The 13522-nt window shown below is 37.7% G+C and overlaps 1 protein-coding gene across 1 annotated transcript in view; it reads right to left on the minus strand.

Annotated features, from left to right (window-relative positions):
- Window positions 1-2564: 2564 nt before the first annotated feature.
- Window positions 2565-13522, minus strand: part of Naf1 (nuclear assembly factor 1 ribonucleoprotein) — a 33773-nt gene continuing 22815 nt past the window's right edge. The window contains exons 5-8 of the mRNA XM_057752562.1: window positions 9068-9228; window positions 6740-6791; window positions 4516-4618; window positions 2565-3402 (exon numbers count right to left, since the gene is read on the minus strand). Coding sequence (XP_057608545.1) covers window positions 2957-3402; window positions 4516-4618; window positions 6740-6791; window positions 9068-9228 — 762 coding nt within the window. The 3' untranslated portion in view covers window positions 2565-2956. The remainder of the gene's footprint in view (window positions 3403-4515; window positions 4619-6739; window positions 6792-9067; window positions 9229-13522) is intronic.

The following is a 13522-nucleotide window of genomic DNA, read 5'->3' on the forward strand; positions in this document are numbered from 1 at the left end:
TTAATTAGCAAAAAAGAGTTAACACATAACGGTAATGAATAAAAAGCACATAAAGTGGGGTTGTGCTGCGTGGAAAAGAACCAATACTGCTCCTAGCAGTCTGTCCCCTCTCCACTTAGCATTGTTAACTTGCAAGTGTTACTAACTATCTCACTGTGACATGGACACATTTTGGTACTTTGTCACTTTTATAGAATGTTTTGCTATGGTCTGACTGTCCCCTATCAAACTCATACTGAAATTTGTTATTGGTACAGTACTAGGAAGTGGAATCTTTAAAGATGGGCTCAAGACTATGGTAGAAAGTGGTATGATAACAAAAGACCCTATTCTCCCCAACCGCTTTCCCCATGTGATAAAGCAGAAAGCTCTTGCCAGCTGTTGGCACCTGACACTGCTCCTACTACCTAGTCTGTAGTAGTCCATTATAGCAGTACATTGCCAAACAATACAAGTCCCTTGGTAAATTTTCAAACTGCTTTTTATTCCAGATGTTGAAAAGCCAGCCTCACCCCAGTTCTTTCAAGATACATGTTCAAAACCATGTGTTTGTGGATGTCAAAAGAGGCCACAAGAGGGCATCGGTTCCCTTAGAGAAGCAATGCGTAAGAGTTCCAATTGGTTGAGAGCAGCAAACACGGGTTCTGCTCAAACTCTGGTCCTCTAGAAGAGCAGCCGGTGTTATCAGCCCTCATCGCCTATTCTCATCAGTACACTATGAACAGCACTATATTTTTTCTAAAACAGAATTCAGCTCAATAAAACAAACACAGCAGGTTAGTCAACAACAGTACTTTCATTCAACTACATTTACTAACTATAGACTGCAGAGACAATTATCTGCACGTAACCCTGTAACTGTCCTGATTTAGTGCAGGAAACGATTAAGGATTTTCTATTTGAAGAAAGAATGAATACATTTACATTCTTTTCAGATTGGAGTTTAGACACAGGGCCAAGGTAATTTGAATGCACTCTTAAGATTAGCAATTCTTGAGAATAGCAATCCTGCGTCATTTTTATCTTCCAAAAGACTGTTGTTCTGTATGCTGCTCCAAAATCCATGGACTGGATAATTTATAAACAATATAAATTAATGTTTTTGTTTTGGATGCAAGAAAATGCATCAACTTCTCTGGTGTTTCTGTGCCCAAACCAGTACCTGTTTCCAACTCTTCCAAGGGAAGAGACGTAACTCCTCACACAGTGGAGGAGTATAAGACTTCGCAGCCTAAAGCAGTGTCGCCCAGTCACATTCCAGGGCACCCATCCGCCGACAGGCAGCCTCTTCCGTGAGGAATCACGTCTCCAAGACCCCACACCTCTTACTACCACCCAAACTGACTGTAACTAACCACACGCATTGGAAGAACAGTAAACCGCTAGCAGTCGGCTTCCACTCCGAAGATGAACTCTTGATGGCAAAACAAATACTTTGAGATGTCAACACATACTGAAATACTTAAGGATATGGAATTTGTAGCTAGGTTTTCTCCCTGGCACAACCTCACTTCCACTGCTTCCCAAACTAGCTTACTCAAGTTCAAGTGTACTGTCAAAAAAAAGAAAGAAAGAAAAAAGGCTGTAGTAATGTGTTTGCCCTGAAATACTTGCAGATTAAGATTACTTATGCCAGAACAGCATGCATTCTTAACTGCTGAGCCATCTCTCCAGTGCAAATACAATGTTTTCTTACTTCTATCAACCAGAAATATTCTACAAACCAGAAATACATCACTTCCAACTATAAAAATCATTCCTAAAGAGAAATCTTCAGAGAACAATGAAGAAACTCCAATGTAATAAAGTTGACATGTACACTTTCACAGACTTCATGCCAAGGCAGACCGCAGCTATCACTTACAAACACTTTAGCTGTCTTGGTCTGCAGGGAGCAAAGTAGGACCTCAATACAAATACAGAGTGAATAAGCTTGGAATTAGTGATCTCTAAATTCCCCATGTGCTGAATACAGTATTGTAAGAATATCAGGGAATGAAAGACTAAGAGCACCAACTGAGCAGAAAGTACTGAGAAGGAAAAAGCACCTGGATTCAACTCTTTGCCACTGTAACAGTTAAGTGACCTCAGTTAAATTAAGAGCCTCGACTGAGCATGCAGGCTTCTGTTAATAAATGAGAATGGAGAGACGTTGATGTAGGCCTACACAAGATCCCAAATTCCTTGATTCCTCTTAGCATTTACACTGTGCTGGAAAACAAAACTCATTCAGTTAAAAACTCTAAATTGATTTGGTCATTCGCTATGCATCCATTAGACAGGTCACCCATTTCAGATACCAGAAGGCCTGGGAACAGAAGACATATATACAGCCCCAGACCTTAATTTCTCAGCGACTCAATGGTAGAGCTTTCTACACACGCATAAGCAATGAAGACCTACAAGAACAGAGTGTTTGTCAACACAGTTAATATTTGCCAGCTAACGAGAGCTTCTGCTTATGGTGTCTTCCTTCTTCATGCACTGAACTTGCTTACAGAAATCAAGTTTAAAGAATTCTTGCACTCACAATCAATTCCAAAAGTGTCAAGTTTATAAAAATACTTTATTTTAAAGACACTTAGTAGGACTTGAACACCTTACTTTATACTAAGAAGACAGTGTTCAGTACATTAGAAGCATATTTAACAGCCATGACAACACATATTGTTTGGTGGATGGGGTAGTGTAGGACATGATTCAACATTTTACTTAAATATTATATAAATTGGATTTTTCTCTAAGAATGAGATGAACACCATTTCACAAAGGTCACAAATATATATGAACTTACAAGTGAGTCATTTAAAATATATGAACATATAAATGAGTCATTTCATTTACTATTTTACAATGTCTTTTTAAAAATCTAGTTCCATGATAGATTTTCCTTTTTAAAAAAGTCTTTAACATATAATCTTAACAGTCCATATTTTTCTAAACTACAAGCATATACCTAATAGTAAGGTCCAAAATGAGAAGAATTACTCTCTCCAGGAGAGGGAGGGGGAGGAGGTGGGGGAGGGGGTGGTGGTGGTAGGGAGTATGGTACATTAAGTAAGGGATGAGAGGCCATGTTAGGTGCAGCCCACCCCATACTTACAGAAGGAGGTGGGGGTGGGGGAGGGAGTGAAAAGTTATGCATATCAAACATGGGAGGGGGAAAGGGATAGTGGGGCATGACAGGATTATCTTGTCTCTGAGGTGGAAACCCCAAAGTCTCCTGAGATGCCATTTGATCTGAGTTATACAACTGCTGAGGGGGAGGCCTGCTGTGGCTTCCTCGGGAATATCTTCCCCTGGGAAAGCCTCTTGTGAATTCCCTGTTGTGATATCCCCTCGAATATTCTGAAGAAGAGCCATAAGCATTCCAATTCTGATGCACTTCACCAAAATCTTCACCTGCGATGGCAGAAACACATAAAAGCAAATTTAAAGTTCAGTTTAATACATCAAGATAATTGCTTAAAGAATAATTTCTATTCCTTAAGTTACTAACACCACTGAAAACTCAATTTTAAATGAATTTAAAAGGCACAACTTAATGCTTAAGGATTAGGAAAGGCAAGACAAAATATTTAACAATAACTGCATCCAACCACAAAACAAAACAACAAAAGCACCAATCCCCCCCCACACACACTCAAGGCTCAGAAAGAAGGCTGTGTTCCTGCTTAGCATTTGTCCCGAGAAATACAAATTTATTTAAAAAAAACAAATATACTTATATAAGATTTATTCCTGACCAAAAAAAAAAAATGGAAATAAGCCAGATGCTCCTTAACAGATCAGCAGTTAAACAATGTATAGTCTACAGATGCTCCTTAAGAGATCAGCAGTTAAACAATGTATAGTCTAATTCACCCAACGGGGCAGGACTCTGGAAAGAAAGGAACAATCTATAAATATAGAAACTTGAATGGATTTCCAAGAAAGTATGATGAGCAGCAAAGCAAATGTGTGATTTCAAACACTCGTGTAATACACTAGGATTTCACTTTGTAACACTCCTGAAATGATCACATTAAAGACATGGAAAATAGCACTGGAAATGAAACCAGGAGCTGAGCACTTGTACGTGCAAGGCCATGAATTTGATCTCTAGTGCTACAAGGCAGACAAAGGAGGAAGGAGCAGAGAAACACAGACAGACAGACAGACAGACAGACAAACAGATGCTTGTCATGAACTGAAGTGAAAAATATTTAAAAAGAAAAAGTCAAAATAAAGAGTCTGATTTGGGTGCTACACCACTGAATTCTAAACATGGGCAAATCTATCCCTTAAGAAAACCACACTATAAGCACAGTTGCCTGTAGGGACTCAGCTTGATATCCTAGAAGATAACTTCAGATTGAGCTCAAACAACGAAAGTATTCCTGGGGCTCTCAACATAGCCCATGCTGTGTAATGCCTGCAATGTGAGGGGCGCCAGGAGACAGAGAGAACCCAGATATTCTATTTTATTTTAGTTTACATATTTGTAGAAGGCCAAAATAGAAACAATATACTCACCTGACTCATTCAATTCGGATTTGAGTTTTTTCCGCCCTTGAATCTGAGACTTTTTCCTTTGTTTGGCTTCTTTTTCTTTTTCATCATCACTAAAATCCAAAGCCTTACAGATAAAAGTAGAAATTCAAGTATCACGTCTTTGCCAACAAAACAGGTGCTTGTAGATGAGGCTCAAACTGCTACTTAACCATTAACCATGAGAGAAGGTTGCTCATTTGAACTTAATACTACTTATTAATATGTGGATTAACATCTAAAGTAGTAACAGAAAAGAAATCGTGTTTTTTATGTTTGTTTTTAAGCCCTAAAGAGATTAATAAGCTGGGTATTTGAAATTTGCCTTTTTAAAAAATTTGTCTATTGAATTCCTAGAAAGCTTCAGATAGATAACTTTAAAATGCCAAAAATCAGCAATTTTAAGATATGAAAGATATATTCCCTGGTCAGAAGTCTAACTTCCTGCTTAGATTTAAGATTCATCATCATGCCAGCTGCCAAAGAAAACAGTAAGAAGATTAAACTATTTTTACACTACCAGATCCAAAACATCATCATCCCATGATCTGGTCAATCAAAACCAGACACACGCCTTCCATCAATCTCGTCATGATCTCAAATTTCACTCTTTACAACAAGCAATAAAACAAATTCTATGATTTCGTGTTAAGAGGAGTATGGGGCTGAGTTAAAAAAGTAGAAAAGGAAGACTTGTTGGCAGAACAGGAAATGGGAATAATATGCACACGGTCAAAAGCACAGAGAATGTAAAAGTAAAGATGCTCTGAAAGCAAACCAAAGCTGTTCTTCCTACTACAGAATTGGTAATTGTCAAGTAACTCAAGAGGGAGAGGAAGGAAAGTTCATCGAAGCAGCTTTAGAGATTGCTTTGAATAAATTTTGCTATCATCTCCTAAAATCATTTTTCTTATAAAAAATCAATTTTGTATACATGAAATATTTAAGTCAACTATAATTTTTTCATATATACATTAGAATTGTATAAAGATGAGGTTTAAAAAATTAAGAAATCTCCACGTCTTTTATGTATGTTCAGCATTTTACCATAGTGTAAAATTAGAGAATTCAGGGCTGGAGATGGCTCAGTGGTTAAGAGCACTGGCTGCTCTTCTAGAAGTCCTGAATTCGAATCCCAGCAACCACATGGTGGCTCACAGCCATCTATAATGAGATCTGGTGCCCTCTTCTGGCCTGGAAGGAATGTTGTATACATAATAAATAAATATTTTTTAAAAAATTGGAGAATTCATTTGGACTATAAAATGTCATTAATAAATATATAAAATTAAATTCCAACATTTTTTTGAACTAGACTGCCACACCCGGTCCCTGGAACCCCACAAACACTCACAATCATACAGCACATGGGATTTCATTCTGTAAAAACCAAATCAAATCAAACCAAACCAATTTCACAAGAACTTAACATTACCAAAATTATTAACTTCAATCTTCAGGCCTAAAATGAAGAGTTTAACACGACCAATCTCAAGACTCACATGAACGTCTAAACACTTTAAAACATGCAATTTTATTATGAAGATACCCTGAGCACAACAGAGAATGTGAGTAAGTACCAACATCAACATCATGAGATAACATTTTTGTAGATATCAGATAGATTATTCCCTGAGCTAAGCGATTCATTCCTGTAAAATCTCTGTAAGTGGGCACAAACCTGACTCATATCAGGATCTTCAGCACTGTTTGAAATAATTGAAGTATTCAGAAATTAAATCTTCAATTAACCCAAAGCCACAACACTAAAATCTTTACCACAAACTTTACATCCCCTAGAGTGGGACCAAATAATGACACATCTGCATGCATGTGATTCCTAAATGAATTATACATCTCTGGACAGATTAAATTACTAGCACACCTTAGGAGATAAAACTAAGGTCCCAGTGACATGGACACAAAACATAAAATCAAGATGGAGATGGACATTTGGAAGAGTCAGAAGCTGCTCATGACTCTACCCCACCCCCAAAGGTTGACATACTATAAAGGCATCACAGCAAATGCCATCAGGTACTACACATTCACTAAACCGAAGAACAAACTCAATTGTAAGTAAGAACATTTTTTGTCTACCAGTTGATAAAAATGAGAATTACAAGGTAAATAAGTCAGAATTAGTTAATGTGTATGACTAAGGCATGTGCTGCTTTGTGAAATATTAAGTAAAGAGGCTCATACTAACTTCTGGAGGTGGTTCCTGATCATTTTTCCAAGAGGCATCCGATCCTCTGTCCCTAGAAAAGATCAGATTTTGTTAAGAACATACAGAACCTAACACCTTGGGAAATTAAATGAGTTCCACCTGTACTTTTATATGGAAATGGGAAAAAGCTAAAAGACTATCTTTTGTTTTCACATAACATGTTCATCTTATAAGAAACACACACACACACACACACACACACACACACAGGGCACATGCAAGTGTCAGCACTGGGGAACTGAGATCTCATCTACACTGTGAAGAGTAAGTGATTTTGCACTTTTGATTTTCACTTTTTAAGATGCCTGATCTTTGTACAAAACTCTGTTCCACACCCACACACAAAAGATGCTTTAGCTGCTGCAGACATGAAAAACAGAGCAATTCCTTTTCTAAGGCTTCCAGGAACAGGTAGAGGCAAAGACACAAGTTCTTGCTCTTTACTTCACCTAAAAAAAAATACCAAGAATTCTCCAGGAGTGGTTTTCAAATCAAATAGATAAAAAAAGATTGATGAGTTTGGAGAGGAGGAGGAGCACCGAATATTCTGAAGGACAGTGTCAGACGCCTATATGAAATGAGTCATTAGAGATGGAATTAGTAACTTCGGGTAGGAAGTTTTACAATGTGAAAAAAGTATAATTATAACTTCTGAAACCTCATTTTTTAAATGTTTAATCTTAACCATCTCATTGTTTCAGCCATCTTTGTTACTCAACTACATTAATATAAATTATTCTGACTAGATGTTCTTGGTACTTTAAATTAGATCTTAAAAGTAAATGAGATTCTCTGGAATTAATGCCACTAAAATACATTTGCCAACGACAAAATTTTATTTGTCACAAAATAAAAACTAAATTGCTTTAAATTTTTCACTGACATTAGATATAGAATCTTTGACATTCTATAAGTGTATCATAAATGACTATTGTGTCATCTGGCCAGCTGTCATTAACCTGTTAACCTCACATAAATCCAGTGCTTCTTTTGAATATAGTCAGTATAAGAAATGATGTACAAGATCCTTGGTATGGAGTTTATAGAGCTAACAGGAAAGCTCATTAGCTAGAATGTCTACTGCAAGAAATCTATTATTTGCCAAAGAAAAATCAAGCAACAAGACAGCAAGTGGACAGAAAGCTAATTAAACTGGTCTTGCTAGGCCTGGAACTGCCAAGGGGCTGAACTACTATACTCCAAAAGCCAAGCCCTACAAAAGGTAGGAACAAGGAGATATCAAAGTGAAGGGATGGGTAGGGTTGCTATAGTTCAGCCTCACTACTCACTTTTCTGGTTTATTCATATTTCTTTTCAGAATTGAAAAATCAAGAATAAAAAGTTGCTTTTATTTAACTATATTTGTAAGCAGTTTCAGAAAACCCTTTTGAGCATATACATCTTAATATTCAAGGAAGAATGAGATGGCTATTGCTCAAGCATTATCTAAAATATAAACCTTTATGACTTAGTATTCGTTTCATTCACTTATCCCATCACTAATTCATATAGAAAATTAACCACACACAGCTAGAAAAATAATGAAGGTCAAATGGTTCTACTTTACATTCTTATAAATGACTTGTCCATATGAAGATAAAACTTTTACCTCTGTAGTAGTAAATGAATTTTAGGAACCTGATTTAAGACAAAAATGGTACAAAGAACTTCTTACAAGGGAGAGTTCAGAGTATTTTGTATAAGGCTATGGTGGAATAAACTTGTAAACTCAGCACTTGGGAAATGGAGGCAGGAGGACAAAGATGAGTCCAGCTAGGGATACATGACACCTCATCTTACAAACCAAACAAAACAGTTCTTTAAATTTTTACTTATATTGGGAATAATTATGTAGTAATGCTAATATTGAAGTAGTTTGAATAATAATGTATGTGACAGGAAAAAAAAACTGCAGTGAACTAGAACTCAAAAGATGTCTATGTTCGTTGAATGCTGTGATCCTCGTGGCTTCTTTGGATAATGTATAAATATACACATTTTCTGCCTGTTAACAGTGATGAGAAATCACAGCTCTCAAAGATGTTATAGAAAGAAAAATAAGGTGTCTAGAATACAGCCACCATTTAACTATAAGAAACTATTATCTAGGGCAGTGGTTCTCAACCTCCCTAATGCTGCAACCATTTAATACAGTTCCTTATGTTGTGTGATTCTCTACATGGCCACTTCATAACTATTAATTTCGCTACTGTTATGAATTGTAATGCAAATATCTGATGTGATCCTTAAGGATCAGATTCTTAAAAATATAAATGACAATGAAGAACATAGCAATGGAGCACTTACTGTTTGAGTTTTTCTGGGAATATATACTGAGTGAAGTCTTTCATAGATGGAGCAAAATACATAGTATCCTTTATTTTGATGCCTTTACTCTCAATGTGGTCTGAAGAATTAAACCGTAACACATAAAATGGATGGGCAACAGGTCCAAAGATCTCAAATATCTATAAAACAGAGGACACAGAATATGTACCTTTCAATAATGGTTTAAAAAGATAGCAAGATTTTTAAAATATAATTGCTAAAACAAGGCAATTCTATGTTACAGCAAATAAATCATTTTACTTTTTACACTCAGAGTTCTTATATTTTGATTATAAATGCAACAGTTTTATTAAACATTTCTTTTCTTAAATAAGTATAAGTTTATTTTTTGCCAATTCAAATAATTTTGGTGGTACCTGTTAGATGTAAGTAATGAACTTTTCTATCAATGTTCATGAGTTACATGCTACACTGAATTACAGGATGGAGTCAAAAATTGAAATCATATGATGGAAAATATAAAAGCAAGCTTCTGAATCAAAAGATAAAATGTCAATGTTGTTTTCATAAAACGCTGGCATTTTTGTAAAATGAAGCCCTGGCTTTCCTTAGTTTAAAAAGCAGAGCAGCTGGCACAGTGCTGCAAGGAGCTGGAGAACTGCTGCAACTCAGAGACTGACTGTCCTGTTCTCTACAGCTGCAGCAAGTGGACACAGGATCCTCCTTTGTGATCCAGCTCACTTCATTAACCTGTTCTGTTTAAGGCAGTTTCAGGGAGATGCAAATAGTTGAGCATCATATGTAATGCCATGATGGAATTTTGGGAGAGGCTCAACTGCCAGAGCTGAAAGCATGATGATTAAAGATGTACATTACTTCCTTCACCAGCTTATTAATGGCACTCATGTGCTGATTCACCAACCCTTGGATACTTGCTTTTGTTATGTGGTCTCATTTTGTGAGTCAATCTTTCATTTGCCTTCATTAAAGAGCAAAGGTAAGACTACTCTTAAGTTTACAAATACTTGAAAAAAAAAGTTTCAATTAAAGTAATAAAAATAAAAACATTCTGAAATATGTTAATACTTCTTTTAATTAAAAATAATTTAATGCCCAGCAGTGGTGGTGCTCACCTTTAATCCCAGCACTTGAGAGGCAGAAGCAGGCGGATCTCTGTGAGCAGGAAACCAGCCTGGGCTAAAACAAACAAACAAATAACCCAGGATAGCCAAAACAATCCTATACAATAAAGGAACTTCCGGAGGCATTACCATCCCTGACTTCAAACTCTATGAACATTTGATTTTTGACAAAGGAGCTAAAATTATACAATAGAAGAAAGCAAGCATCTTTAACAAATGGTGCTGGCATAACTGGATGTCAGCCTGTAGAAGAATGAAAATAGATCCATATCTGTTGCCATGTACAAAACTCAAGTCCAAATGGATTCAAGACCTCAATATAAATCTGACCACACTGAACCTGATAGAAGAGAAAGTGGGAAGTACTCTACAACACATGGGCACAGGAGACCACTTCCTGCGTATAACCCCAGCAGCACAGACAATAAGAGCAACATTGAATAAATGGGACCTCCTAAAACAGAGAAGCTTCTGTAAAGCAAAGGACACTGTCATTAAGACAAAAAGGCAACCTACTGAATGGGAGAAGATCTTCACCAACCCCACATCAGACAAAGGACTGATCTCCAAAATATATAAAAAACTCAAGAAACTAGACATTAAAATTCTAAATGACCCAATTAAAAAACGGGGTACTGAACTGAACAGAGAATTCTGAACAGAAGAAGTTCAAATGGCCAAGAGACACTTAAGGTCATGTTCAACTTCCTTAGCAGGGGAAATGCAAATCAAAACAACTTTGAGACACCATCTTACACTTGTCAGAATGACTAAAAGCAAAAACACCAAAGATAACCTATGCTTGAGAGGATGTGGAGTAAGGGGAACACTCATCCATTGCTGGTGGGAATACAAACTTGTGCATCCATTTTGGAGATCAGTGTGGTGGTTTCTCAGAAAATTGGGAGTCAACCTACCTCAATACCACTCTTGGGAACATACCCAAGAGATGCCCAATCATACTACAAAAGCATTTGTTCAACTATGTTCATAACAGCATTATTTGGAGTAGCCAGAACCTGGAAACAATCTAGATGCCCCTCAATGGAAGAATGGATAAAGAAAGTGTGGAATATATACACATTAGAGTACTACTCAGCGGTAAAAAAATGACATCTTAAATTTTGCATGCAAATGGATGGAAATAGAAAACACTATCCTGAGTGAGATAACCCAGACCCAAAAAGAGGAATATGGCATGTACTGACTCATTAGTGCATTCTAGCCATAAACAAAGGACATTGAGCCTATAGTCGCAATCCTAGAGAAGCTAAATAATAAGATAAACCCAAAGAAAAACATACATAGATCCTCCTGGAAACTGGAAGCAGACAAGATCGCCAGGCAATAGTTGGGAGCATGGGGGTGGGGAGAAGGGGAGAGGGGGAGAGAGAAGGGAGAAAAGGAGGACTGGGGAGAGCTTGGGGGAGTGGGATGGTTGAGATGGAGGAAGGGTAGATATGGGAGCAGAGAAGAAGATATCTTAATTAAGGGAGCCATTTTAGGGTTGGCAATAGACTTAGCTCTAGAGGGGTTCCCAGGTGTCCATGGGGATGTTGTTGCCAGCTAGGTCCTTGGGTAGTAGAGGGTGCCTGAACTGGCCTTGTTCCACAGTTACACTGATGAATATCTTTAATATCACTACAGAACCTCTTTCTGGCGATGGATGGAGATAAGAGACAGAGACCCACATTGGAGCACTGGACTGAACTTCCAAGGTCCAGTTGAAGAGCAGAAGGAGGGAAAAGATGAGCAAGGAAGTCAGGCCCACCAGGGGTTGGTCCACCCACTGAGACAGTGTGCCTGATCTAATGGGAGCTCACTAAAGCTAGCTGGACTGGGACTGAACGAGAATGTGATCAAACTGGACTCTCTAAATGTGGGTGACAATGGGGGCTGACTGAGAAGCCAGTGGTAATAGCACTGGGATTTGTCTCTACTGCATGTACTGGCTTTTTTGGGATTCTAGTCTGTTTGTATGTACACCTACCTAGGCCTGGATGGAGGGAGGAGGGTCTTGAACTTCTCACAGGGCAGGGTACCCTACCCTCTCTTAGGACTGGAGGGTGAGGGGGGGAGTGGGAAGAGAGAAGTGGAAATGCTATTATTTATAAAGCAATAAAAAAATTAACAAAATAGAAAGATAAATGCTTTGAAAAGGTTTAGAAAAACAGCAGACTTCGTCCAATGAGAGCAGTATGGGATGGGACCATCAGCACTACCACTCTTACTGGCCTAAACTTAAGTCATTATCTTACCTTCTTTAGTAATTTAACAAACTTAACTTCTTGAATAAACATGTTTAAGACAGCAATAATCTCTGACTTCAATACTACATGGTAGCCATTATATTATAGTTCCCATGTAATACATGGTACGTAAGGCTCATTCCCAGGATCTCATTCCCTGGATAGTGTGATTCCATTTCTTAACTGTGGGAATGATTTTCCCAGAGGATCACTATGACAACTTCTGGCATGGTTTGCACTAAAACTGCAACACTGAAATTCCTGAACACATTTTAATTAACTCTTTCCTTGGGATCTCAAATGTTTGTTCTTCATAGCTACATTTAAACCATTATAAAATTTTAGGAAAAAAAATGTATCATGTAGCAAGTGAAAGGAAGATTATGACAGATTTAGTATCCACAAGTACTGGTAGCTACCTGGTCCTACCTTAATCACAGGAAAACTGGGTTGAATTCAAAGTAAGTAATTTACCTAATCAAGATTATTACAAAGAAGGATGCAATAAGGTTATTTTAAAACAAAACAAATGAAAAAACCTTATGATCCTCAAGAGTGCAGATCTGAAGCTGAATATTGGGGGTGAAACTGGGAAGCAGCTCTACACACAGGGTTCTGGGTAATATTCCTTCTCATACTGTCTCCTAGGAGTCCTGCACCCTGCCCTGACATTCTACTCAACTTCAGAAAGTGTGTAACTGCAGAGCACCTAATGTGAAATTAAAACAAAGGGAATTTTACTCTGTGAGAAAAGCACAGAAAGTCATGTTTACAGACTGGGAGCAGACATTGACTCTGAACCACCACAAAGCATCTTTACACATAGACTAAGGGAGGGAACATATCTAGAATGCAAGGCCCATCAGTGGGTGAGACCTCTGGCCCAGCAGGACCATACAGACTCTAGTGGAGGATGAGCTACACCACCCCTTCTACCTGGGGTCTGAGTCCTTCTTCTACTTTCTCTAAATAGAAATCTGTCAGGAAACAGACCTAAAACAGTTTGCATTTCCTATTCTGGGCACTGGTTTGCTTCACAAATATCTTTACCCTCCTTTGCTCCAACCCTATTATGGAGAAAG

This window comes from Chionomys nivalis, chromosome 20 (genome assembly GCF_950005125.1).
Source record: "Chionomys nivalis chromosome 20, mChiNiv1.1, whole genome shotgun sequence".
Lineage (NCBI taxonomy): Eukaryota > Metazoa > Chordata > Mammalia > Rodentia > Cricetidae > Chionomys > Chionomys nivalis.